The sequence below is a fragment of the Plodia interpunctella genome, chromosome Z (assembly GCF_027563975.2).
Source record: "Plodia interpunctella isolate USDA-ARS_2022_Savannah chromosome Z, ilPloInte3.2, whole genome shotgun sequence".
Lineage (NCBI taxonomy): Eukaryota > Metazoa > Arthropoda > Insecta > Lepidoptera > Pyralidae > Plodia > Plodia interpunctella.
Window position 1 is genome coordinate 9806362 of NC_071324.2, and position 25914 is coordinate 9832275.

Here is a 25914-nt window from a genome sequence, read left to right on the forward strand (position 1 = left end):
AGTCCTGCCTAAATTAGTCTGATTGGGACGGGAAGTTGCATAGAGATCTTCTATTTCATTTGGTTACATTCGTTCGTCGTCTAGGTAGGTATATAGCATGGAAATAGTAGGTACACGGGGTACTAGTTAATTTCATGGTAACTGTATAGGTTACTTGGAGTTTTAAATAAAGAATTAGGTACATTATTTTTCGTTTATTGTCTGCCATGTTTAGCGATGTGTCGTTCTCGAACTAAAAATATCCATTCTCCGACAAACTTTCCAGTTTTAAACCGAATTTAATGAACCGTTCTTTTTAACATAGGGGACCTGGCGGGCTACCATGAAACATAAAACACGTTTTTTTTATTTGTATGTTTCGGGATATATCTTCTGTGTCCAAGTTCTAGCCCAAAAAGGTTATAGCCCAAAAAGTCCATGTTTCTAGGCTATTTGGGGATTGTTTGGTAAAATGTCTATGATTTGGCATAAAAATCAGGCTATTTGGGCAGAAACCAATTCTTTTGCCTAACCTAGACATTTAGGGCCGAAACTTGAACATTTTGTGTTGTTATCTGAAAAATTACCGAAATGTAAACTTTTTAAATAAAATCGGGATTTTATGGAGACTTTAAATTTTGAATGGGAGAACGTTCCCGGAAAATTTTCGGAAAGTTCCTGAGGTAAAAATTTCCGATAATGGAGAATTCTCGTGCGGACATCACTATTATATTTATGTTTCTTGGCGTCATGACAGATTTGACAATGACATATGAAACAAAACACGCGCGCAATTTTCTTGCTCGCGGCGCGAATCATGAATAAACTTTACTAGTGAGATAAAAACGAAGATTTTCTGAATTTCAATGTTCAATTGCTTACCTATGTGTATTTAAGAAAACCTGGAATAATATATAGGTATCACGCATGAGTTGACAAAATTTTAGGATAGGTATGGAATCCTCAGGGTTCAAATTGAACAGCGAGACCAGAAAAAGAATATATAGCTCCAAGACTTCCAACAGAAGCCATGAAAGAGAGTAAGTTACTTTTAGTTGCAATATTTTTTACTAATTACACACCAACGGCCCGTTACGGCTATGCTCGCGTAAAACCATTAAAAAATAGAATAAAACTTATGTTATTCCTGAAAGTTTCTTCTATCTCAGTAGCAAATTTCATCAAAAATATGTCCAGTAGTTTTTTAATTTATTCATTACAAACAAAAAGCACAAATAGGTATAATCTCTCTTTATAATATTATTAGGTATGCATAGTATGGATATATTAGCAGGTATTTATGGTCACTAATGGAAGCATGGATAGTATGGATTGTTAATCACCTTTAGTCCAACAATGGTTCATCAACTAGTATTTATTTACAGCAGCTAATTAATAAAGATAAAAAAATTGGTCCTGTAATTACATTAAATCAATAAGTTAGGTACCTACCTACCTAACTTATTGATTTGACCACATACACAACAATTTGAATTTTTATAATTTATGAGTAAACTAAGAACTTCAAACTCTTTAGGTAAGTTGGTAATTTTAACGTGGTTAGGTAAGTATAATTGAAGGGCAGCAGTAAAAAAAACTGTAGTAATATTTTTAGTATGTTCTAATTTATTATTACTTAAACATTTTTCAGATAACTGATAATCATATTCAAAGCTCATTCAATTTATCGAATTCATATTTTGCACCTATATTTAAAATGTCTCCCTTAACATTGAATGAGATTTAAATCTGATTATCTGATTTGACTGTAATAAATTAAATAAATAAATAATTTACTCTTAACTAACATAAATATATGAAATCCTACACTGAGTAATAAAAAATCATAATTAGAAAATTATAAAAATTACAGAGCACAAGGTTGTACGCACTGTCTCTTTTTTGAGAACTTGTTTAAAGCTATCCGCCAACTATAAACAAATAATTTTGTCGTTAAATATCACAGGTAAAGTTAGTGGGTGCATAATCGCATCACTTGAACAGTTGTTTAGCGTAGTGCCATATTCTGAAAAAGTATTCATCACGCCTCAGTAATGAGCCACGGGCATAGGAACGGATGTCTGCATCCATATTGTGATCTCGGAGCCAGGAGGTGGTAGTCTGTGTGCTGAATGAAGTTGGTTCTGTGGCTTCAGTGTGCTCTCCAGGCTCTTCGTCCGCATGAGAATCTGTTAAGGTTTGTAATTGTATTACATTGTATATCTATCAATAATTTCTAGTAAAATTCTATCTAGTTTACCATAATTTGTTAAGATCATTTAACAAAAAATTTATATAAAAGAACAGGACTAAGAAATAAAAGAAACGATAAAGAGGAGGATGGTGGCAAGTATAGGGTAAGTAAAACGCTCAGATAACAGAGAGGGAGAATTTGAAGACTTATCATCAAGTTTTTTCTCACTTTTTCTCATTTTTGCTCCGTTATCTTTGACCTCGGGTTATTAACTATATCCATAATTTCAAATTTCAACAATATCGGCCTAGAGGTTTATCCAAGCGACAACGACTTTCGCCTTTATAATATTACTATGGATTTTGAGATATTTTGACTCACCTTCTCCAGGTAACACTTTGAAGGGCTCGTCAGACTCGAGTGGCTCACTGAGTCCGATTTCATTGCGAGCGTATATCCTTATCATGTAGGTGTGATCCTCGCTCAAGTCGCGAATATTGAATTTGAGAGTATGCGTGTCGACCTTTCCAACTTCCATCCACATTGTTTTGGTGACGTCACGTATGGCGATGTTGTAGCCAAGCAGGGGTGCACCACCATCCCATTCGGGTGTACCCCAAGACGTCATGACGATATTGTTGCCCACTGTTCGAATTTCCAGCGGGGCCGTTGGTGGTGATGGTACAGCTGTGGAATAATATGGTATTTAATAAAATATATTGTAAATTAATATATAATTATCGAGATATACTCCGCTTGTTCCCGGTTGTATTCGGGGCTGTGATGCCGCGAAGCCCGCGATCTAATAAATAATCTTAAAATGTTGAAGATACCGCTGTGATTTTACAATTGGCCGCCTGCCTGACCTCCTTAGTCACTAAGTACGTCACCCACGGGAGGATATGGAGTGAAGGACCACCCACAGGATGTGGTTGCGACCTAGAATAGTAGGCCGCAACCACGTCAAATTTGTCGTGAATATAACGGCGTCTACGCACGCTAGAATATACATCCACGTAATATAGGCTCCACACTATGGCCGAACTCAGATAGATGCCGATGCGAATGCATTCGAAAATTGTGTAGTTCGTATGAGTGCTTTTTACCGTGCTATTTACCGAAATGAAAAATCATTATTGTATAACCCAAAATTTGGCGAACTGTTTGCTAATAGTGTGGAGTCGGCATAATACTTACTTGCGTGCTTTTCCAATCGGACAGTCTGGGATTCGGTTGGTAAGCTAATACCGATAGAGTTTTCAGCGGATATTCTGAATATTAATTCTTCTTTCTCTTTTATGTTCTCTATGCAATGTTCGTAGACAGAACCGCTCACTGTAACGGCTTTAGTCCACGATTTGCCTTTCACAGTCTTGTATTCTATAATATAATCTGAAACATAATAAAAGTGTGATTGATTTACGAGACAATACATCAAGGAAATCGAAAACAGAAATTCAGATCACGCCTATTTTTCTCAACCAATTTCAATTTATTATATTCTATTGTTATAGTTTTGTTATTTTGTTACCTACCGTACGTAGTAGGTATAAAGTATGTTTTCAGTGGATAGCTAGTTAGGAAGTATGGAGGATAAACCAAAGAAGTGTTACAATTATGACTGCAACATTTTTTACATGAACGAAGGTTCAATGTATTTTTCAACTTACTCGTTATTACACTTCCACCATCGCTTTCTGGTGCAGTCCATTGAAGAGTGACTGATCTGGAAGTCATCTCTTTTACGATAAAGTTCAATGGCTGGGACGGTGGTGCTAGAAGACAAATATCACCATGTTATTATCTATATACATAGATTTTAAGTTAGACCATCTGCTTGACGATTGAAAAAAGCGCAACAAATTCTATCCAGTAGTTTTTGCGTGATGCACAAACATACAGACAGTTATAGCCTATCTTTGATTGTTATCTGTTTATGTATCTTCTAAATAAATGTAAATATATATTTAAATACTTACATAGTGTTTTCCCTATTGTAACTTTCTCGTCGGAGATATAAGGCAGGCTTGTACCAATTTCATTTCTTGCACATATTCTGAACTGGTACGTTGTGTTTATTGATAACTTTTCTATCTTTGACCTAGTCTCAGTAACAGTTGCTACATGTTTCCATTTTTTGCCTTCCTGTTTTATTTCAATACTGTAATCGATAATTGGAGATCCACCATTTTTCTCTGAAGGATACCATGTGATGGTCAAGGAATCTTTGCTAATACCGTAAAGTCCCAGCGGACCCAGCGGTGGTGATGGAACATCTGAAAATATTAAAAGAAAATGATTTTTAGTTTCTATTTGGTTTGGTGGACTTCCGACAGTTCTTCTGTGTTGTATCGGTTGTTGATTCTCAGCTTATGTTTACTGACATTAATTTAATAAATATCACTTACCCAGAGCTGTTTTTATCACAATCGGCTCACTCTCTAATGCCTCTGAGAATCCAATAGGGTTTTGAGCCATAACTCGGAACATGTATTCGCAATTTTCGTTCAGTTTTTGTATGCAGTAAGTTTCCACATCTTTATCGACGTCTGCTACCTTTATCCATTGATTTGTGTCCGGTTCATGTTTTTCGATTGCGTACTTTGTTAGCTCCAATCCACCATCATCGATCGGTGGTTTCCATTCTATAGTCACAGATTCACGACTTATCTCCCGCATTAATACTGGACCCTCCGGTTTGCTCGGTTTATCTACAAATGATAGGTATTATTTATTAAATTGGTATATTAGTATTATTATTACATTATAGGTACTATGTAATATCGTTTCATAGTACATGCATAAATCGTAAACACATCTCCCTATTCTCTCAGTGATCACGAGTGGTATTATATCAGGTCATGCTGAAACAGGATATAAATTCAACGGGAATTTGGTTGTAGTTTTGTTAAGATTTAAGTATAATTTTCTTTATTTTTGATCTCTAAGAAATGTAGGCAATGTTAATTAGTGTAAACACATTACAAATCCTACAATTTTATTAATCGATTAAATTAAATGATCCCATATCATCATATATTTCAGGTCAGATGCGATAACTGAAAGGTTTCAATGCTAGGACCATTCTAATTCGTTTTACCCAAGTATTCCTCTTGTGGTGATCTAGATTTGCTACGGCGTTCACTGTCATCTAGAAGTTATGAACATTGTAATTATTTTTTAGGAAATGTTTTATTTGCACCATTCATGTTTTCACTGTTACATACATTTCCTAGCTTTTGCCCACTTTTTTATTTCGCCTGTCAGTAACATTCACAGAATCCGAATATTGACAGTCGTTTTAGTAGTACTATGGTTTTACATAAATGTATGTTATAGCTCGTTTGGAACTTTTATCGACGAAATTACAGACGACATACTTATGCAACGAATAATATCTGTTCATTGTTGGATATCCATTTTTTTATTGTACCTTTTAATAAAGAACCGGCCAAACGCGTTGAAGTTTTTTACCTTTACATTATGCGGACATTATTGCGACCACGAGTCAACAAGTAAACTTTATGTTAGACGATTTATTGGTATTTTTCCTATGAAATTTTTTAATGTAAAGCACATTTGTAAGATAAATTGTCTTCATTCGATAACTTGCAAAACACCTATATTAACAATTTCTGTAATTTGCTAATTTTATCATGACAAGAAGTGCTTACAATGTAGATAAAAGAAAATTATCTAAAAACCGTAAATATGTAAGAACATAACAAAAGAACAGAGATTTCACGGAGCATACGGTGCAACTCGCACTTGACCGGTTTTTCCAATAATTAATGAATTAAAGTTAATTGTTATATTTAGGTTCCTATTCGATCATGGCATCATTTGATTATACGCGTAATTGTATTTTCGCATAACAGGCTTGCTTATTATTTTTTAAGCATAATAATGTATAGGCATAATATTTTTAAATTCGAAACATTTCACTTATTTTACTTGCCGTGTAATATCTTGGATGCTCGCTCCCGTCTTAACCTATTGATTCTTCCCGTAACTAACCTATTGATTCTTTAAAATCCTAATACCCACTGATATTATAAATGTAAAAGAAAATTTATGTCTTTACTCAACCAATCTTGAAATTTTGTATAAATATGTTTAGGGCGTACGAAGAAAGTCATATCTTACTACTTATACTATCATACGTAATTGCGCGTCTATTTCCAAGATTTTTACTTTTAAACTACTAATTATTTAATATAATTAATTCCTTTACTTACCATAAACTCTTAATGATGTTTCCAAAGAATTTATTCCAGCTTTATTTTGAGCTTCAATAGTATATTTGCCGGAGTCTGTGCGTTCCAATTGTAATATTTTAATAGTAGAGTAGTCATTTTCTATAATTATTTCTGTATTTTTAGACGTTTCTAACTTCAGTCCATTTCTATACCAGGCAATTTCTGGTTTAGGAATGCCTTGAATATGAGCAGTCACAGACCATTCTTCCCCTACTCTGTGTTTTTGATTGATTTCCTCTTCAGAAATAATTATTATAGGTTTGAGTTGTACTTCTAATTGGCAACTTGTTTCAGCTTCTCCAAATTCATTGGTTGCTGTGCAGGAATATTTTCCTTCAGTTGATTCTGTTGCTGTAACCACTAAAGTAGCTACCCTGTTTTCGTATATTGCCTTAGCAGTTTTTAATTTCTTCCCATCCTTAGACCACGAAACTTTAGGTTGGGGAATACCTCCAAATATACAAATCAATTCTACATCTTCATTTGGTCCGCCGATAATATCCTTCAAAGGTTTTTCAACCGTGGGTGCTTGGGTTTTTACAATCTTCTCTACTTTTATATATTCAGTAACGTCAGAGGATTCACTAACACCCACTTCATTCACTGCAAAAACTCGGAACCTGTACGACGTTTTGTTTTTCAGATTTTCTACGGAGTGTTGAGTTTTTCTAACATTTTCAATAGATAACCACCTGTAAAAGAATGTAGTTTGATTTTGATTGCAATAGAAAATCGAATGAATAGACCTTAGAAAAATAACAGTTTTATAGGCTTTGAGTCCGTCTTTTACCAAAAAGGTCGAACCTATTTTAGGGTACCTCACGACCGTACCCAAGCTAACAATGAAATATAAAATTACTCACTCAGTAGTGTTTATTTCTTGATATTCTACAATATAACATATTATATCTGTAAAACCTTTATTTAGAGGTTCTTCCCAACAAAGATTGACTGAATGTTCATCAACTTCTAAAACATTGGGCTTTCCAGGTGGTGACGAAATATCTGAAAAGTTAAATTAAAATAAATTTTTGCTAATTATTACTTTTATTTACTACTTCTACTTTACTTTACTTTTACTTTATAATTATTATTTTAGACTTTATTGTCATTAGAATTAGTTTATAAGTATTAGTAGCTTTACCGATTCGTATTTGCCACCTTGCCGCAGATACAGTAAATATGTAGGCATTTAGTGAGAAAATCATTAAGATATATAAAATTGTTAAAAAGAAAAATAAACAATTTAATCATTTTAAATTAAAATATATATGTCATGCGTTGTCTAGTATTTTGGGTTTCATACTTCTTAAGGTATTTACTAACATAAGTTTATTTAAAAATAATACATATAGGCACTTCGCTGATTTGACTCACCTAAAACAATAACATTTATCTCGACCTCTGCTTCGCCGCAATTATTCTCTAATTTTAATTTATAAGTGCCCGCGTCAGTATTTTCAACTTTTTTTATTATTAAACTAGCGGTTTTTGAGTCTATTGATGGTTTTGTATGTTTAGATTTTTTAATGATTTTTGAATTAACCACCCATTCGTCATTCGGCTGAGGAATACCTTCATAATAAATTTCCAATGTAACATCGGCTCCTCGTTTGATTCTGTATTCGCTATCATTCTGTATTATTCTTGGAGGGCATTCTAGAACTGCAAATAATGCGAAATGTTAAGAAATATCTGTATGTAAATATAAATTTGTTGATAATTAATACATTCATGCAATTATATTTACCTTCAACCTTTAACTTGGTGGAACATTTAGCATCTAGTAAAGTACATGTATATTCAGTTTGATCATCTTCGTTGCATTTTCGTATGATAAGTGTTCGTTTGTTGACGTCTGATATTAATGTGAATTTTTCTGTGTCTTCTATGATAGATTTCTTTTTGTACCAAGTCACATCCAAAGTTTCATCAGGTATTTCTACAGTCAAGTAGGCGTCCGTGTTCGCTGGGACCACAATTACCTCTGGAAGGCGTAGTGTGAATTCTATTGATGGTTCTTCTACTGTCAGTTTTGCTGAACATCTATCACTACCTACTTCACAAGCATATTCTCCGGCGTCAGAGAGTTGACATTCATATATTCTTAACTTTTGTTTCTTTCCATCAATTGTTAACTGCATATGGTTGGAAAATTGAATTTCTGTTCCATCTTTGAACCATCGAACTAGAGCATCACCTTTTGTTAATTCAATCTCAAAAGTAGCTTTGTTTCCTTTACTGACATTTTGGTCCTGTAGTCGTGATATGATTTCAGGTGGTAATTCGACTACAGTTACTTCGGCTGAACATACATCATCACGCAACATGCATGTGTATTCTCCTTCATCGTGAACTGATGTATTTCGAATGAGAAGCTTTCTTATATTACCCCTTTTTTCAAGTTCGTATTTGTTTTTCTTCGGTGTAATCTTTACACCATCTTTTTCCCAAAATACATCGGCAGTTTCTGATGATATCTCCACTTCTAAAATAGCAATATCTCGTTCCTTAACTTCAAAGTCTTGCAGTTTGCGTATAAATTCTGGTATCGTTTCGTTGACAATAAGTTTCGCGTTTGTTTCTTGATCTTTCACTACGCATTTTATGGTTCCAATATCAGTTAGTTTTGTTTTCTTTATTCTCAATTTATGCGTACGACCTTCTTGTATGATTTCTCTATGATCCATACCGCTGAGTTCTTTATTATTATGATACCACTTGGTTGATACAGTATGAGAAGTCTGACACTCCAGTACTACTGTTTTACCTTCTTCAGTCTCATAAGTATTTTTCAATTTTTTGACAAAGGTTACCTTATCTACGTCAATAGTTACTCTTGCGCCATGAGATGCTTTTCCAGCACTATTCGATGCGACACATTTATAATCCCCTGAATCAATCTCGGAATCAACGTTAAAAATGATTAATTCTATATTTTCCCCATCAAATGTTTGAGTAACCGTTTCGGAAGGAATAAGTATTTCATTATTCCTGTACCAAGTAATAATTGGAACAGGATTTCCAGTTACTTTAGCTGTTAGTTTGATAGTACCCTTTTCTTTTACAGTAATTTCTTGGAATCTATTTATAAATAGAGGTGGTTCCGCATTTTCTTCGGTTGGTTCTGAAAATATATTGTAATTATTATTAAGTATCTGCAAAATATACTAGTTATTTTGAATTAATGACAATGTTGTTCCATGTTGTATTCTACCTATGTATTAATTTCATTAAAACTCCGTCTGAATAGATTTTGCGTGATCGAATCCGAATGGATTAGTAGATTTATTTCTAAAATTAAATTTAAAGTATTGACGTCTTTGTTGTTCTGAGATTGATTACATTACAAATAGATTTAATATAGCTATGGATTTCAACGAATATAAAGAGCGCTGCATTACCAGCAAGTTGATACAAATCAGTTTTGCAGACTTTCCATGACCATAAACCGTCACCAATTGCTAAAATTATGAAAAAATATTTTAGTACTGTTTTTTACAATTTTTTTACATACCTTCTATTGTAATAACTGCACTTGTTTCTGTAGACCCTTCTGTATTTGATGCCTTCAGGGTGTAAACACCATCGTCCTTTCCTTTTTTTGGTTTTATAATAGTAACAGTGTGGGTTTCTCCATCAGATTTTGTTGTAAGTGATTTAATAGGTTTATTATTTTTGTACCACTGTACTGTTGGCTGTGGATTTCCTACTACTTGTGTGGTTAGGACAACACTTTCTCCTTCTCTTATTGTCATACTCTTCAAAGGTTCAATAACTTGTGGTTTCTCCTTTTGACCAGTTTTTATTTTTAAAACTATTGGTAAGTTAGCTTCACCTTCTCTATTGACGGCTAGAACTGTGTACGTCCCTTCTTGACTTTTTTTAACATTTGATATTTTAAGTACACTACAGTACATATGCATATCTGATTCAGTTGCTACAGATATATTTTCATCAGGGATTATTTCTTCTCCTTTAAAGAACCATGCAATGTCGGGTTCTGGTATAGCTACAAGTCTACATTCGAGGAATATTTGTGAACCTTCGTCAACGTATTGGGCTTTAGGTCGCTTTGAAAATGTAGGAGGAATACCCTCTAAGATGTCGGCTAAGGAAGATTCTCTCGACAGACTTTTTCTGGATAAAATTGTCATTTCTGATCCGTGATCGGACAAAGGTGCTTCCACGATCAGCTCGGTGGTACTGGATGCAAATCCTGCTGCATTTTTAGCTACACAAGTAAACGTGCCTGCATCTTCAGGGAAAACTTCGCGGATCACTAAAGTTGCTACATTGTCATCATCATAGTACATTTGAAAATCTTGCGAAGGTTTTATAATTGCAGTTTGTCTGAACCATGTAATTTGTGGCCTCGGGTAGCCCTCTACTTGGCATTCAAATTGAACAGTTGAGCCATCTGGGGTATGCTTTGGACGTAATTTTTCTACAAATATGGGAGCTATTGCCCTTTCTTCAGATGCCGGTTCTGTAACAATAATTTTGTTAAGTTATAAGTATTTTATACAAGATCTAACTATTTTGTTTCATTTTAAACTCTTTTTTGCACAATAATAGAAAATTCGCGTTCACGTTCGAGGTTCATAGCGGTACAAGGGGACTACCATGAAACATAAAACACGGAGCGCGTCATTGCGTCTACACGTGCTCTCTTTTTTTCTAGGATGCGTTTACGATAATGAGAAAAGAAACAACATGTGTAACATGCTATGTTTTTGTATGTTTCGTGGTACGTCTTTTGAATATTTCTCGCGAGTAAGTATGCAAGAGTCGGGCGGTTTTCATACAGCCCCGTGCGACGTGTGCGACGTTTGAGAATCGCCTATAAAAGACTTTCACGTTAACCTGTTATGCGAGGAGCTTGTGATGATAGACAATTGGTGCTAATGTCGGTTCTCCCTTGAAATCAAAGACTAGTGTCACATAATAAAGCCTACACATACTTTTGGAGCCGATGGAGATTCCATCGAGCTTGAAAGACGATGGGCCCTACTACTTACTTTCAAACACAGGGAGCTTATCAATTTTCTCGTTTAACTTCTTTTGCAAGTACAATGTATAATTTACTTCGTCCATAAGATATTGTGCTGGAACCCATCCTTTTTCCTCTGTTAGATGTTTACGAACAAACCACCAGTCTTGGTTCGTAGTTTCTAAAATTAAAAAAAAATTATACATTATCTTCAAAAAACATTATAAATATAAATACCTTCACAATATTGTAATACTTTTTATTGTGACATCATCGGGTGAATAACCGCTTTCACAAAAATTGCACGAAGTTGGTCGCGCGCCCCGCGTGACACTATTGCGCTCGCCGTCCCCTCGGTCGCCAATAGTTTATAATAATGGAATTTACTTCTCTAGTTGGCATTTAGAAAAGTACAATTGAAACATTTTCTTCCGTGGAAATTTTTGTTTTGTTTGGGTTGTGTATACTTTAACGATTAGTGGAAAAAATGAGCAGTGAAAATAAATCTATAATAGAAGTTCAGAAAAGCAATTTTCATCAATATTAGTTGCTAAAAAAATAATCGTGGAAAATGGACGTCCAAGGCCTGATGTCGAATTTAAAAACTGTTCATAAAGATAGTAGACCTTAGAATGGTTTAGAGCCAACCCAAGACCAGGAATCACCACTGTCACGACTGCTGTCCTCTATACTATTTAGTTTTATTTAACAATTATTATTATTAATGGGTTTAGCCGTAACATACAAATATGAATTCTGAAAACATAACATTCCTTGTATTGGCCAATCATTGACCATTAGTTGACGATGTTGAATGGGATTATTCGTTATTTCTTTTCACCCTCATGATTAGTAAAAAAAGATAGGTTGGGTAGATAGAGCGTGAAGAGGTAACAAACAAATTTACTTTCGCATTTATAATATTAAGTAGTTAGGATTAGGATTACATTCAATGCATGACAAAAAATCACGTCCGCGCAGTAAACCGTTGAGGAGTTCCTTCGTCAAGACACGTGCCTAGGTGCACCATTATTTATACGTCATACATACATAGCATAATTCAATACAGTACCTAGGATATAAAGCCGCTCTCCTTCTACAAGATTTATCGCTTCGTCTGTTTCGGCTACATAAGAATAAACTGCGAATACTGTATCTCCACTGCGCACGTCGAATGAAGTTTCTGAAACATCAATATTTTTAATTGAGCCTGTCTATATATTCAGTATAATCTGAAATATGCATACTCTCTTTAGAGGTAAGAAATTAATTTTGACGTTTTAGGGATCTCAAAACCGTACTCAAAATATAAAACGGGACCTTATTACTCTTACGACTCCGCTGTCCGTCTGCCTGTCACCAGGTTACAGCTCATGAACTGTGATAGATAGTTGTAATGTTCACAGACGATGTATCTGTTGCCGTTGTTTAGAACAAATGCTAAAAAATAATTTGATATATTTGAATTCTTCAAAATAAGCCCTTTAAATCGATATGTTACAACACGAGCTATTCCCGGATGCTTCCTAGCCAAGAAATTTCCTTTCTCTTTCCCGCTGGAAAGAGAAGACTTTGCCTTATGTTTAATCACCAAAAACTGAGACTTTCCGTTATTTCAAGGGAACCTCAATTGCTATTAAGTTTATGTTATCTCAAAACATTGTAAAATGTATCCGTAGGATTATTCCGATACTTCGAAATATTTCATTGTGTCTTGGATCCTTGACGTTTCTCTAGCCCTTTTTCAGTTCATGTATTTTCTTTTTTTGCTAGCTAGACCATAGTCATTACTGTTGATGGGTTTTTAGAAAGTTTCTTTTATAATTTTAATTTACCATTCATATTCTAATTTATCAAAATTCAAAATAAAAATTTAGTAAAGGTTGAGTATCACGATGGCTGAACAAGTGACAACGCGTTAATGGGTGCTGTCAGAGGGTAGAGGGTAGAGGGTAGAGGGTGGTAAATATGAATGGTAAATTAAAATGAATGATAAAATAAAGTTTCTAAAACCCATCAATTTCAAGAAACCTATCAACGATTGACCACAATATTTGAGGTCAGCTCGATTCTCATATATTGTGTTTGGGCAATCGTATTTCAACATGTGTTGAAAGTTAGTAACTGATGTAAGTTCAGTAGTTTCGGAGAAAACTGTTTGTGGAGGTTGAGCAGACAGACAGAGGCCCAAAAGAAATAATCCCTAATGTTGAGTATATAAACGAAGTACGAAACCCTCTCTACGCGAGTATAACTCGTACTTGACAGATTTATTTCATTTTTTTTTCTCATCTTTAGTTCAGTTTTCTGTTTCCCGTTGCGTGTCTCGTCCCGTAAACTTGTCCAATCCCGCTTCCTGCTATGTAATGTAAAGTAGATATCCCGTACCGTTTCCTACATATTGTGCCATCATGTTTTTTGCAATGTGTCCCGTCCTGTTTCCCACTACGTGTCTCCTTCCCATTTCCCGCTCCTACTCCCACTACCGCTTTGTGCAACGCGTGCCGTCCCATTTTCCATGACGTAAAGTAAACATTTGTTGTATTTACTATTATTGTTATTTACTACAAAAAGTGTGCCAATTTTCAGCTTTTTATCTTGAAAATTGTATTAAGTCCCATACAATCTTTCACCCCCCTTATAAAGGGGTTGAGGGTTAATTTTAAAAAAAAATCTGAAGCACGTATTCATTAATTTGTTGTAAATAACCAAAATCCAAATTTTCAAGTCACTAACTTCAACGGTGTAGAACTTTCATATTTACAGTTTTTTACCCCTTTCACCCCCTCCGGAGTAGAAAAATTTAAAGTAAATCGGCTCTGTGGATTGTTATTTTAAATTTCCTACAGGATCCCTCTCATTTTCCGGGATGAAATGCCTATATGATGTTAACCCGGGATTCCGAGGAATTTTTAATTCATAATTAGTTTTTCAATTATCCTACGGCAACCTGACCATTTACCGGGATGAAATGTATATAATTTTCCTATAGGACCCTCCTCATTTTCCGGGATGAATGTCTATAAGATGTTAACCCTGGATTCTGAGGCATTTTTTATTCATAATTAATTTTTCAATTATCCTACGGGAACGTGACCATTTACCGGGATGAAATATATCTAAGATGTTAACTCGGTATATAAGGTACCTACATACCAAATTTCAAGCAAATCGGTCCAGTAGATTTCGAGTTATGCGCGTTCAGACAGACAGACAGACAGATAGACAGACAGACAGACAAAAAATTCCAAAACTATATTTTCGTCATCTATATCAGTATAGTAGTAACTAAGTATATTCCACGAAGAATTTAAAAAATATATTCAATGTACAAATTTGGCCTTTCTTCAATTTTATTATATGTATTGATTAAAAACATCAAACGGCGCGAAAGTGAGGCTATACTGTAATTATTTTGGTTCTTACTGGAACAGCAACGGCAGTTTAAAAGTAAGTAGTAGGTACCTTTTGATTGATATTGAAAAAATAGGTATAATGACACATTTGATGATTAAAACCCCAACAAATCATGATATTCATATGACGTAATTTAAGGATGGCTCCTTACCTGGAAATTCTTGTTCTCTTGAGATACTCATCGATACATCAGCTTCTGAAATGTACAGTGAATGATCAATGTCGAGCAATATTTTATATCAAGTTATAAGCAAAAATTAGACAAGCGGGTAAGCTTGGGTCAATGAATTAGTATTGATATAAAATCAATTTTTATTTCACATAATCTCTTACAAGCTGTTTATTAAACACAAATCTTATAAGCTAAGCGTAAACTCTCTTCATAGCTATTAAGCAAAATTTTCCATTTTCTCAAGAGTTGATTAACTTTCCAGGTGTACCTTGCACTTCCGACGGTTTCCTGGGCTTCCTCTTAGTTGATATCGTAAGTTGCTCTTCTTCGTACGTGTCATCATTTATTCTCTTTGGTTTGAGTTCGACACTTAGCTCTTCCAATTCACTCACCTCGTAAACTGGCTTTTTAGGACGACGTTTTATAACCATTTCAATATTATCATCTGATTCTGCTTCGCTTATTACGATTTCTTCGGCGTCGTCATCATTCTCGATCTCCTGAGTTAACTGAATTGACGCTTCGTCAGCCGCTTCAGCCAAAGTTACCTTTTTCTTAGGCTTAAGCTTAACTTTACTCGAGAGTGACATTTCCTCTTGAGTGAACTGATCGGTGTGCGGTTTTATATCAAACGAGACTTCCTCCTGATCATCAACAATGTACTTAGGCTTGCGATCAATTTTGAAACTTACATCCACTATTTCTTGAGTTTTATCACTTAATTGCGGTTTTGATAAAGTTACATTTGAGCTTATTTCTTCAATGTCAACTTTTTGCTCTGTTTTATGTTTTTTAAGTGACATCATGACGTTCATAGTATCTTCATCATCGACATCATTTTCAATGATTTCGATTACATCAGGTCCTTCATTTTCCTCATAAAACTTAATCGAAGCTTCATTTGCTTCTTCATTAAATGTAGGCTGCCTTTGTGGTTTCAGCTTTACTTTGCTTGACATAGATATTTCTTCCTCAGCATATGAGTCTAAGTGTATGTTAAATTCTTGTTCCACATCTTCTTTAGTTTTTGTAGATTTTGGTCTAAAGGTAACATTTTCGGGTTCAGTCACTTCTGGTAATGTAACAGATGCTTTTCTAACAGGTTTAAGTTTCTTTTTGATAGTTACTTCGTCAACAATTTCTTCTGTTTTTTTTATACTGGGGCGTCTAGGTTTGATAGTAAACTGTTCAGGCTCGTCAGATTCGCTGTCTTTTGAGTCTTTTATTTCTTCATCTTGCTTTTTACTCTCGACAATATCCTCATAACCAAACAAAGGCTTTTCTAATTCAGTTTTTTCAATTTCAGGCAAATCGGGTTGTTTGTACACTTTCTTTTTTATTTTAGCTGCTTCCTTAACATTTCGAGATAAAATACCATTTTGTCGGATACTTCCCAAAAACGTAATCGTAGGTTTCACAATATGTGGAGGCCAATCTTTTACATATTTAATCCTACTTTTTAGTTGAAATTTCGGTAATGTGACTGATGTACTATCTTCCTTTTGTTTAATTACAGTTTTCTTTAATTTTTGCTTAGAGAATTGTGGGCCTTCAACATTTTCTACATGTTGTGGTTTACTTAATTCGATTGTTTTTCTTTCTATTTTAATTGGAGTAAGTTTCATTTTAGGTTTTATATCATTTTGTGTCGGTTTTGGCAAATCGATGACCAATGAGGTTTCTGCTTGATTCTTTTCAAGTTCCGGTAAATCTTCAGGTTCTTCAACCTGTTCTATCTTCTTCGGTTCTATTGCTTTCTTCGTCTTTTTCTTTTCTTTAATTACAGGTATTGTTTCAGAATCTTCTTCATATGATATCTTTTCTACTGGTTCGATTAATGTTTCAGGTACTTGAGGCTTCTGTATGTCATCTTTCAGTTCATCTCGATTTTGTTGTGTGCCTTCTGGTTTTTGAATTGGTTTCTTTTTAATTTTTGGTTTTTTAATTGTTTTGAATATTTCTTCAGTAGATTTTGGTTTTTCTAAAACATCTGCGTGTATATCTTCTTGTTGATTATCGGGCGAAAGATTTTGAATAACATTTGATTCTTGTATCACGTCTGGTTCTGGTAGCATTTCACTGTCTGATTCAGAGATTTCCACTTGCGCAGGTGTAAGAATTTGATGTAGTTCTTTTGGAATCTCTGCATTTTCTTTCTTTTCTTTTTCTTTACTTTTTTTCGGCTTCTTTTCATCCTTAACACTTGTGTCTTCGGGTGCGACTTGTAAATTCGGAACCATCGTATCGATTTCCTCTTTTTTCTTTGGTTCAATTATTGGTCCTTTTTCTTTTTCTTGGACGTTGACCAGCTCTTTTAGTGGTTCAATTTTTTCACTACTTTTATTTAACGTATCATCATTATAGTCACTCAAATTGTTTTCCTTTATTTTCTTTTCATTTAACAGCTCGGTGTTATTCTGTTCGGATGTTCCAAGTATTGTTTCTGCCATAGATTCAGGTTTTTGAACGACGAATTCATATTGCTCTGGTTTTTCTAATTCAACTTGTTCAAGATCTAAAATTGGTACTAATTTTAATGGTTTCTTTTTAATTTTAGCAGCTTCTTTAATATTGCGAGATAATTCACCATTTTGTTTTACACTACCTAAATATGAAATACTTGGAATATGTTCTGCCGGTGGCCAATCGTTTATATATCGTATTCGACTTTTTAGTTGAAATTTAGGAAGAGTTACAGTTGTTGTTTCTTGCTTTGGTTTTTGAGATGGTTTTTTAAGTTTTAATTTAGTGAATTGTGGACCTTCAATGTTTTGAGCATGTTGTGCTTCACTTATTTGAACTGAAACTTTTTCAATTTTCATTGGTGTAAGTTTCAAGTTATTAAAAGTTGCATGATCGGGTGCTATTTCTATGTCATTTTCTTGAGCAACTTCATCTTCTTCCTTTATCTTCGGTTTTTCTTTTTTCTTTTTAGATTTCTTTTCACTTATATCTGGTACATCTGCTGATGGCATACTATTTATATCTGTAAATGCAAAGATGTGGTCGTTAGCATGACTTAATTAATTTATTATTTTAAAACCTTTTTATTTCAAACTTGCTATTGATATATAAATTGGTTGACTTGAAGTTATCTAAATAGTACTATTAAATATATATGCATTGAGAAATGAGCCAACATCCATTTCGGTGCTTCCTTTCCCGCAATTTGTGAAAGATTTTAAAAGTTGGAAGACGAAATATGCAAGTATCGTAAATATGACTTTTCTATTCTACATTCTAACAAAACAACAACATTTACCAAGTTATTCGTTGTTTATAATTTGTTAAAAGTCTACTATGGGGATTATATTTCACAAAGAGTACTTAAATAATTTTTCGTTTTAATCACTAAAGAGCTTCCATGAAACGTAAAACACGTAGCACGTCATTGTGTCCACACGTTACCTCTTTTTTTAAACATTGCGTACGAGATGTGAGAAAAGTGGACAGCATCTAAACTTTAATAACGCGCTTAATATTTTTATATTTTGAGATGTTACATTATATTATATTACGGTTCACCATCTTAAAAACCATTTTCGTTAGTATTATGCACGTTATCATCGCTTTCTTCTTTGCTAGTTTCCTTTTTTATCTGAATATTGATGTTTATTTGTAAATACTTTCATAAAATTTACTATGTATAACTGCATTTATTTTCTTGTTGCTGAAGTATGTGTAAAATAAGTTTCGTCTGTTTTCTATCGCGATTTGTGTTGTATATAGGCCTATTATTATAACGCGTTTAGTTACTATTATTTGTTTAGGCTTACCTCCCGGAGTCTCAAATTTTTCCAAAGTAATTTCTTTGAAAAGTTTAATTGTTTCGAAGGGAGTAGTTTCTTCTTGTACAACTATCACCGAGGTGATTGGCGCTTCGTCTTCTTTCTCTACAATGGTGATTTTGGTAATTTGTTCTGTAAGTCCTATAACTTCCACTATGTTAGTTCGTATTTGAGTTATTTCAACTTTTTCCGGAACCTCGTCTACAATTTTGACTACATCGAGAGGAAGTTGTGTATGTAGTATTGGTGTTGTGGTGTGATCAAGAATCTCTTTTGTGGTGTGTACTGTAATGATTGGTTGTTTGTCGTCTTCTTGTTCAGTTGTGATATATATAGTTTTAATTTTAGGGCCTACTTTCTTTTTGATTATGCGTTTTGTAACAGTTTTTTGGACGGACTTACCTTCCGGAGTTTCTACTACTTCCACCGTTGTTTCTTCGGGGAGCTCGATCGTTTCAATAGAGGTAGTGTCTTCTTCTGTAATATGTACCGTGGTGATTGGCGCTTCGTCTTCTTTCTCTACAGTGGTGATTTCGGTAATTTGTTCTTTAGGTCCTTCCTTTTTCTTAATAATACGCTTTGTGGTTTTTACGGTGTCGACTTCCCCTGTGTCAGTTCGTACTTGAGTGATTTCAATTTTTTCCGGAATCTCTTCTACAATTTTGGGTACATCGAGTGAGTATTGTGTATGTAGTAATGGTGTTGCAGTGTCATCGAGAATCTCTTCTGTGGTGTGTACTGTAATGATTGGTTGTTTGTTGTCTTCTTGTTCAGTTGTGATATGTGTAGTTTTAACTGTAGGGCCTATTTTCTTTTTGATAATGCGTTTTGTAACAGTTTTTTGTACGGCCTTACTTTCCGGAGTTTCTACTACTTCCACCGTTGTTTCTTCGGGGACCTCGATCGTTTCAATAGGGGTAGTGTCTTCTTCTGTAATATGTACCGTGGTGATTGGCGCTTCGTCTTCTTTCTTTACAGTGGTGATATCGGTGATTTGTTCTTTAGGTTCTTTCTTTTTCTGCACAACACGCTTGGTGGTTTTCACGGTTTCGACTTCCCCTGTGTCAGATCGTACTTGAGTGATTTCTACTTTTTCCGGAATCTCTTCTACAATTTTGGCTACATCGAATGGATATTGTGTGTGTAGTAATGGTGTTGCAGTGTCATCGAGAATCTCTTCGATGGTGTGTACTGAATTGATTGGTTGTTTGTCGTCTTCTTGTTCAGTCGTGATTTGTGTAGTTTCAACTTTAGGCCCTACTTTCTTTTTTATAATGCATTTTGTTCCCTTTTTCTGTTTGGGCTTACCTTCAGGAGTCTCAACTTCTTCTACCGTTATTTCTTCTGGAAGTTCAACTGTTTCGATCGGAGTTGTGTCTTCTACAACTTGCACCGTGGTGATAGGCGCTTCATCTTCCTTCTCTACAGTGGTAATTTCGGTAACTTGTTCTTTAGGTCCCTTCTTTTTCTTAATGACGCGTTTGGTTGTTTTCACAGTTTTGACTGCACCTGTGTCGGTTCTCACTTGAGTGATTTCGACTTTTTCAGGGGCCTCTTCAACTACTTTGGCTTCAATTTGTTGGAATGGTGTTTGTGTAAATGGTGTTGCAGTGTCGTCAAGTATTTCTTCTGTGGTGTGTACTGTAATGATTGGTTGTTTGTCGTCTTCTTGTTCAGTCGTGATTTGTGTAGTTTCAACTTTAGGCCCTACTTTCTTTTTTATAATGCGTTTTGTTACCTTTTTCTGTTTGGGCTTACCTTCAGGAGTCTCAACTTCTTCTACCGTTATTTCTTCTGGAAGTTCAAATGTTTCGATCGGAGTCGTGTCTTCTTCTACAACTTGCACCGTGGTGATAGGCGCTTCGTCATCCTTCTCTACAGTGGTAATTTCGGTAACTTGTTCTTTAGGTCCCTTCTTTTTCTTAATGACGCGTTTGGTTGTTTTCACAGTTTTGACTTCACCTGTGTCGGTTCTCACTTGAGTGATTTCGACTTTTTCAGGGGCCTCTTCAACTACTTTGGTTTCAATTTGTTGGAGTGGTGTTTGTGTAAATGGTGTTGCAGTGTCGTCAAGTATTTCTTCTGTGGTGTGTACTGTAATGATTGGTTGTTTGTCGTCTTCTTGTTCAGTCGTGATTTGTGTAGTTTCAACTTTAGGCCCTACTTTCTTTTTGATAATGCGTTTTGTTACCTTTTTCTGTTTGGGCTTACCTTCAGGAGTCTCAACTTCTTCTACCGTTATTTCTTCTGGAAGTTCAAATGTTTCGATCGGAATCGTGTCTTCTTCTACAACTTGCACCGTGGTGACAGGCGCTTCGTCTTCCTTCTCTACAGTGGTAATTTCGGTAACTTGTTCTTTAGGTCCCTTCTTTTTCTTAATGACGCGTTTGGTTGTTTTCACAGTTTTGACTTCACCTGTGTCGGTTCTCACTTGAGTGATTTCGACTTTTTCAGGGGCCTCTTCAACTACTTTGGCTTCAATTTGTTCGAGTGGTGTTTGTGTAAATGGTGTTGCAGTGTCGTCAAGTATTTCTTCTGTGGTGTGTACTGTAATGATTGGTTGTTTGTCGTCTTCTTGTTCAGTCGTGATTTGTGTAGTTTCAACTTTAGGCCCTACTTTCTTTTTTATAATGCGTTTTGTTACCTTTTTCTGTTTGGGCTTACCTTCAGGAGTCTCAACTTCTTCTACCGTTATTTCTTCTGGAAGTTCAACTGTTTCAATCGGAGTCATGTCTTCTTCTACAACTTGCACCGTGGTGATAGGCGCTTCGTCTTCCTTCTCTACAGTGGTAATTTCAGTAACTTGTTCTTTAGGTCCCTTCTTTTTCTTAATGACGCGTTTGGTTGTTTTCACAGTTTTGACTTCACCTGTGTCGGTTCTCACTTGAGTGATTTCGACTTTTTCAGGGGCCTCTTCAACTACTTTGGCTTCAATTTGTTGGAGTGGTGTTTGTGTAAATGGTGTTGCAGTGTCGTCAAGTATTTCTTCTGTGGTGTGTACTGTAATGATTGGTTTTTTGTCGTCTTCTTGTTCAGTCGTGATTTGTGTAGTTTCAACTTTAGGCCCTACTTTCTTTTTTATAATGCGTTTTGTTACCTTTTTCTGTTTGGGCTTACCTTCAGGAGTCTCAACTTCTTCTATCGTTATTTTTTCTGGAAGTTCTACTGTTTCCATCGGAGTCGTGTCTTCTTCTACAACTTGCACCGAGGTGATAGGCGCTTCGTCTTCCTTCTCTACAGTGGTAATTTCGGTAACTTGTTCTTTAGGTCCCTTCTTTTTCTTAATGACGCGTTTGGTTGTTTTCACAGTTTTGACTTCACCTGTGTCGGTTCTCACTTGAGTGATTTCGACTTTTTCAGGGGCCTCTTCAACTACTTTGGCTTCAATTTGTTGTAGTGGTGTTTGTGTAAATGGTGTTGCAGTGTCGTCAAGTATTTCTTCTGTGGTGTGTACTGTAATGATTGGTTGTTTGTCGTCTTCTTGTTCAGTCGTGATTTGTGTAGTTTCAACTTTAGGCCCTACTTTCTTTTTTATAATGCGTTTTGTTACCTTTTTCTGTTTGGGCTTACCTTCAGGAGTCTCAACTTCTTCTACCGTTATTTCTTCTGGAAGTTCAAATGTTTCGATCGGAGTCGTGTCTTCTTCTACAACTTGCACCGTGGTGATAGGCGCTTCGTCTTCCTTCTCTACAGTGGTAATTTCGGTAACTTGTTCTTTAGGTCCCTTCTTTTTCTTAATGACGCGTTTGGTTGTTTTCACAGTTTTGACTTCACCTGTGTCGGTTCTCACTTGAGTGATTTCGACTTTTTCAGGGGCCTCTTCAACTACTTTGGCTTCAATTTGTTGGAGTGGTGTTTGTGTAAATGGTGTTGCAGTGTCGTCAAGTATTTCTTCTGTGGTGTGTACTGTAATGATTGGTTGTTTGTCGTCTTCTTGTTCAGTCGTGATTTGTGTAGTTTCAACTTTAGGCCCTACTTTCTTTTTGATAATGCGTTTTGTTACCTTTTTCTGTTTGGGCTTACCTTCAGGAGTCTCAACTTCTTCTACCGTTATTTCTTCTGGAAGTTCAAATGTTTCGATCGGAGTCGTGTCTTCTTCTACAACTTGCACCGTGGTGATAGGCGCTTCGTCTTCCTTCTCTACAGTGGTAATTTCGGTAACTTGTTCTTTAGGTCCCTTCTTTTTCTTAATGACGCGTTTGGTTGTTTTCACAGTTTTGACTTCACCTGTGTCGGTTCTCACTTGAGTGATTTCGACTTTTTCAGGGGCCTCTTCAACTACTTTGGCTTCAATTTGTTGGAGTGGTGTTTGTGTAAATGGTGTTGCAGTGTCGTCAAGTATTTCTTCTGTGGTGTGTACTGTAATGATTGGTTGTTTGTCGTCTTCTTGTTCAGTCGTGATTTGTGTAGTTTCAACTTTAGGCCCTACTTTCTTTTTTATAATGCGTTTTGTTACCTTTTTCTGTTTGGGCTTACCTTCAGGAGTCTCAACTTCTTCTACTGTTATTTCTTCTGGAAGTTCAAATGTTTCGATCGGAGTCGTGTCTTCTTCTACAACTTGCACCGTGGTGATAGGCGCTTCGTCTTCCTTCTCTACAGTGGTAATTTCGGTAACTTGTTCTTTAGGTCCCTTCTTTTTCTTAATGACGCGTTTGGTTGTTTTCACAGTTTTGACTTCACCTGTGTCGGTTCTCACTTGAGTGATTTCGACTTTTTCAGGGGCCTCTTCAACTACTTTGGCTTCAATTTGTTGGAGTGGTGTTTGTGTAAATGGTGTTGCAGTGTCGTCAAGTATTTCTTCTGTGGTGTGTACTGTAATGATTGGTTGTTTGTCGTCTTCTTGTTCTGTCGTGATTTGTGTAGTTTCAACTTTAGGCCCTACTTTCTTTTTGATAATGCGTTTTGTTACCTTTTTCTGTTTGGGCTTACCTTCAGGAGTCTCAACTTCTTCTATCGTTATTTCTTCTGGAAGTTCAACTGTTTCCATCGGAGTTGTGTCTTCTTCTACAACTTGCACCGAGGTGATAGGCGCTTCGTCTTCCTTCTCTACAGTGGTAATTTCGGTAACTTGTTCTTTAGGTCCCTTCTTTTTCTTAATGACGCGTTTGGTTGTTTTCACAGTTTTGACTTCACCTGTGTCGGTTCTCACTTGAGTGATTTCGACTTTTTCAGGGGCCTCTTCAACTACTTTGGCTTCAATTTGTTGGAGTGGTGTTTGTGTAAATAGTGTTGCAGTGTCGTCAAGTATTTCTTCTGTGGTGTGTACTGTAATGATTGGTTGTTTGTCGTCTTCTTGTTCAGTCGTGATTTGTGTAGTTTCAACTTTAGGCCCTACTTTCTTTTTTATAATGCGTTTTGTTACCTTTTTCTGTTTGGGCTTACCTTCAGGACTCTCAACTTCTTCTACCGTTATTTCTTCTGGAAGTTCAAATGTTTCGATCGGAGTCGTGTCTTCTTCTACAACTTGCACCGTGGTGATAGGCGCTTCGTCTTCCTTCTCTACAGTGGTAATTTCGGTAACTTGTTCTTTAGGTCCCTTCTTTTTCTTAATGACGCGTTTGGTTGTTTTCACAGTTTTGACTTCACCAGTGTCGGTTCTCACTTGAGTGATTTCGACTTTTTCAGGGGCCTCTTCAACTACTTTGGCTTCAATTTGTTGGAGTGGTGTTTGTGTAAATGGTGTTGCAGTGTCGTCAAGTATTTCTTCTGTGGTGTGTACTGTAATGATTGGTTGTTTGTCGTCTTCTTGTTCAGTCGTGATTTGTGTAGTTTCAACTTTAGGCCCTACTTTCTTTTTGATAATGCGTTTTGTTACCTTTTTCTGTTTGGGCTTACCTTCAGGAGTCTCAACTTCTTCTATCGTTATTTCTTCTGGAAGTTCAACTGTTTCCATCGGAGTTGTGTCTTGTTCTACAACTTGCACCGAGGTGATAGGCGCTTCGTCTTCCTTCTCTACAGTGGTAATTTCGGTAACTTGTTCTTTAGGTCCCTTCTTTTTCTTAATGACGCGTTTGGTAGTTTTCACAGTTTTGACTTCACCTGTGTCGGTTCTCACTTGAGTGATTTCGACGTTTTCAGGGACCTCTTCAACTACTTTGGCTTCAATTTGTTGGAGTGGTGTTTGTTCAAATGGTGTTGCAGTGTCGTCAAGTATTTCTTCTGTGGTGTGTACTGTAATGATTGGTTGTTTATCGTCTTCTTGTTCAGTCGTGATTTGTGTAGTTTCAACTTTAGGCCCTACTTTCTTTTTGATAATGCGTTTTGTTACCTTTTTCTGTTTGGGCTTACCTTCAGGAGTCTCAACTTCTTCTACCGTTATTTCTTCTGGAAGTTCAAATGTTTCGATCGGAGTCGTGTCTTCTTCTACAACTTGCACCGTGGTGATAGGCGCTTCGTCTTCCTTCTCTACAGTGGTAATTTCCGTAACTTGTTCTATAGGTCCCTTCTTTTTCTTAATGACGCGTTTGGTTGTTTTCACAGTTTTGACTTCACCTGTGTCGGTTCTCACTTGAGTGATTTCGACTTTTTCAGGGGCCTCTTCAACTACTTTGGCTTCAATTTGTTGGAGTGGTGTTTGTGTAAATGGTGTTGCAGTGTCGTCAAGTATTTCTTCTGTGGTGTGTACTGTAATGATTGGTTGTTTGTCGTCTTCTTGTTCAGTCGTGATTTGTGTAGTTTCAACTTTAGGCCCTACTTTCTTTTTGATAATGCGTTTTGTTACCTTTTTCTGTTTGGGCTTACCTTCAGGAGTCTCAACTTCTTCTATCGTTATTTCTTCTGGAAGTTCAACTGTTTCCATCGGAGTTGTGTCTTCTTCTACAACTTGCACCGAGGTGATAGGCGCTTCGTCTTCCTTCTCTACAGTGGTAATTTCGGTAACTTGTTCTTTAGGTCCCTTCTTTTTCTTAATGACGCGTTTGGTAGTTTTCACAGTTTTGACTTCACCTGTGTCGGTTCTCACTTGAGTGATTTCGACGTTTTCAGGGACCTCTTCAACTACTTTGGCTTCAATTTGTTGGAGTGGTGTTTGTTCAAATGGTGTTGCAGTGTCGTCAAGTATTTCTTCTGTGGTGTGTACTGTAATGATTGGTTGTTTATCGTCTTCTTGTTCA

The 25914-nt window shown here is 35.8% G+C and overlaps 1 protein-coding gene across 1 annotated transcript in view; it reads right to left on the minus strand.

Annotated features, from left to right (window-relative positions):
* Window positions 1-1582: 1582 nt before the first annotated feature.
* The window catches only part of sls (sallimus), a 101312-nt gene continuing 76980 nt past the window's right edge, over window positions 1583-25914 (minus strand). Inside the window, exons 36-52 of the mRNA XM_064437024.1 lie at window positions 21920-25658; window positions 19205-21670; window positions 15283-18000; window positions 14994-15038; window positions 12498-12608; window positions 11454-11606; window positions 9950-10921; window positions 8183-9559; window positions 7810-8097; window positions 7296-7437; window positions 6412-7124; window positions 4582-4884; window positions 4153-4449; window positions 3844-3948; window positions 3371-3565; window positions 2555-2860; window positions 1583-2168 (exon numbers count right to left, since the gene is read on the minus strand). Of these exons, the coding sequence (XP_064293094.1) occupies window positions 1972-2168; window positions 2555-2860; window positions 3371-3565; window positions 3844-3948; window positions 4153-4449; window positions 4582-4884; window positions 6412-7124; window positions 7296-7437; window positions 7810-8097; window positions 8183-9559; window positions 9950-10921; window positions 11454-11606; window positions 12498-12608; window positions 14994-15038; window positions 15283-18000; window positions 19205-21670; window positions 21920-25658 (14127 nt within the window). The 3' untranslated portion in view covers window positions 1583-1971. The remainder of the gene's footprint in view (window positions 2169-2554; window positions 2861-3370; window positions 3566-3843; window positions 3949-4152; window positions 4450-4581; window positions 4885-6411; window positions 7125-7295; window positions 7438-7809; window positions 8098-8182; window positions 9560-9949; window positions 10922-11453; window positions 11607-12497; window positions 12609-14993; window positions 15039-15282; window positions 18001-19204; window positions 21671-21919; window positions 25659-25914) is intronic.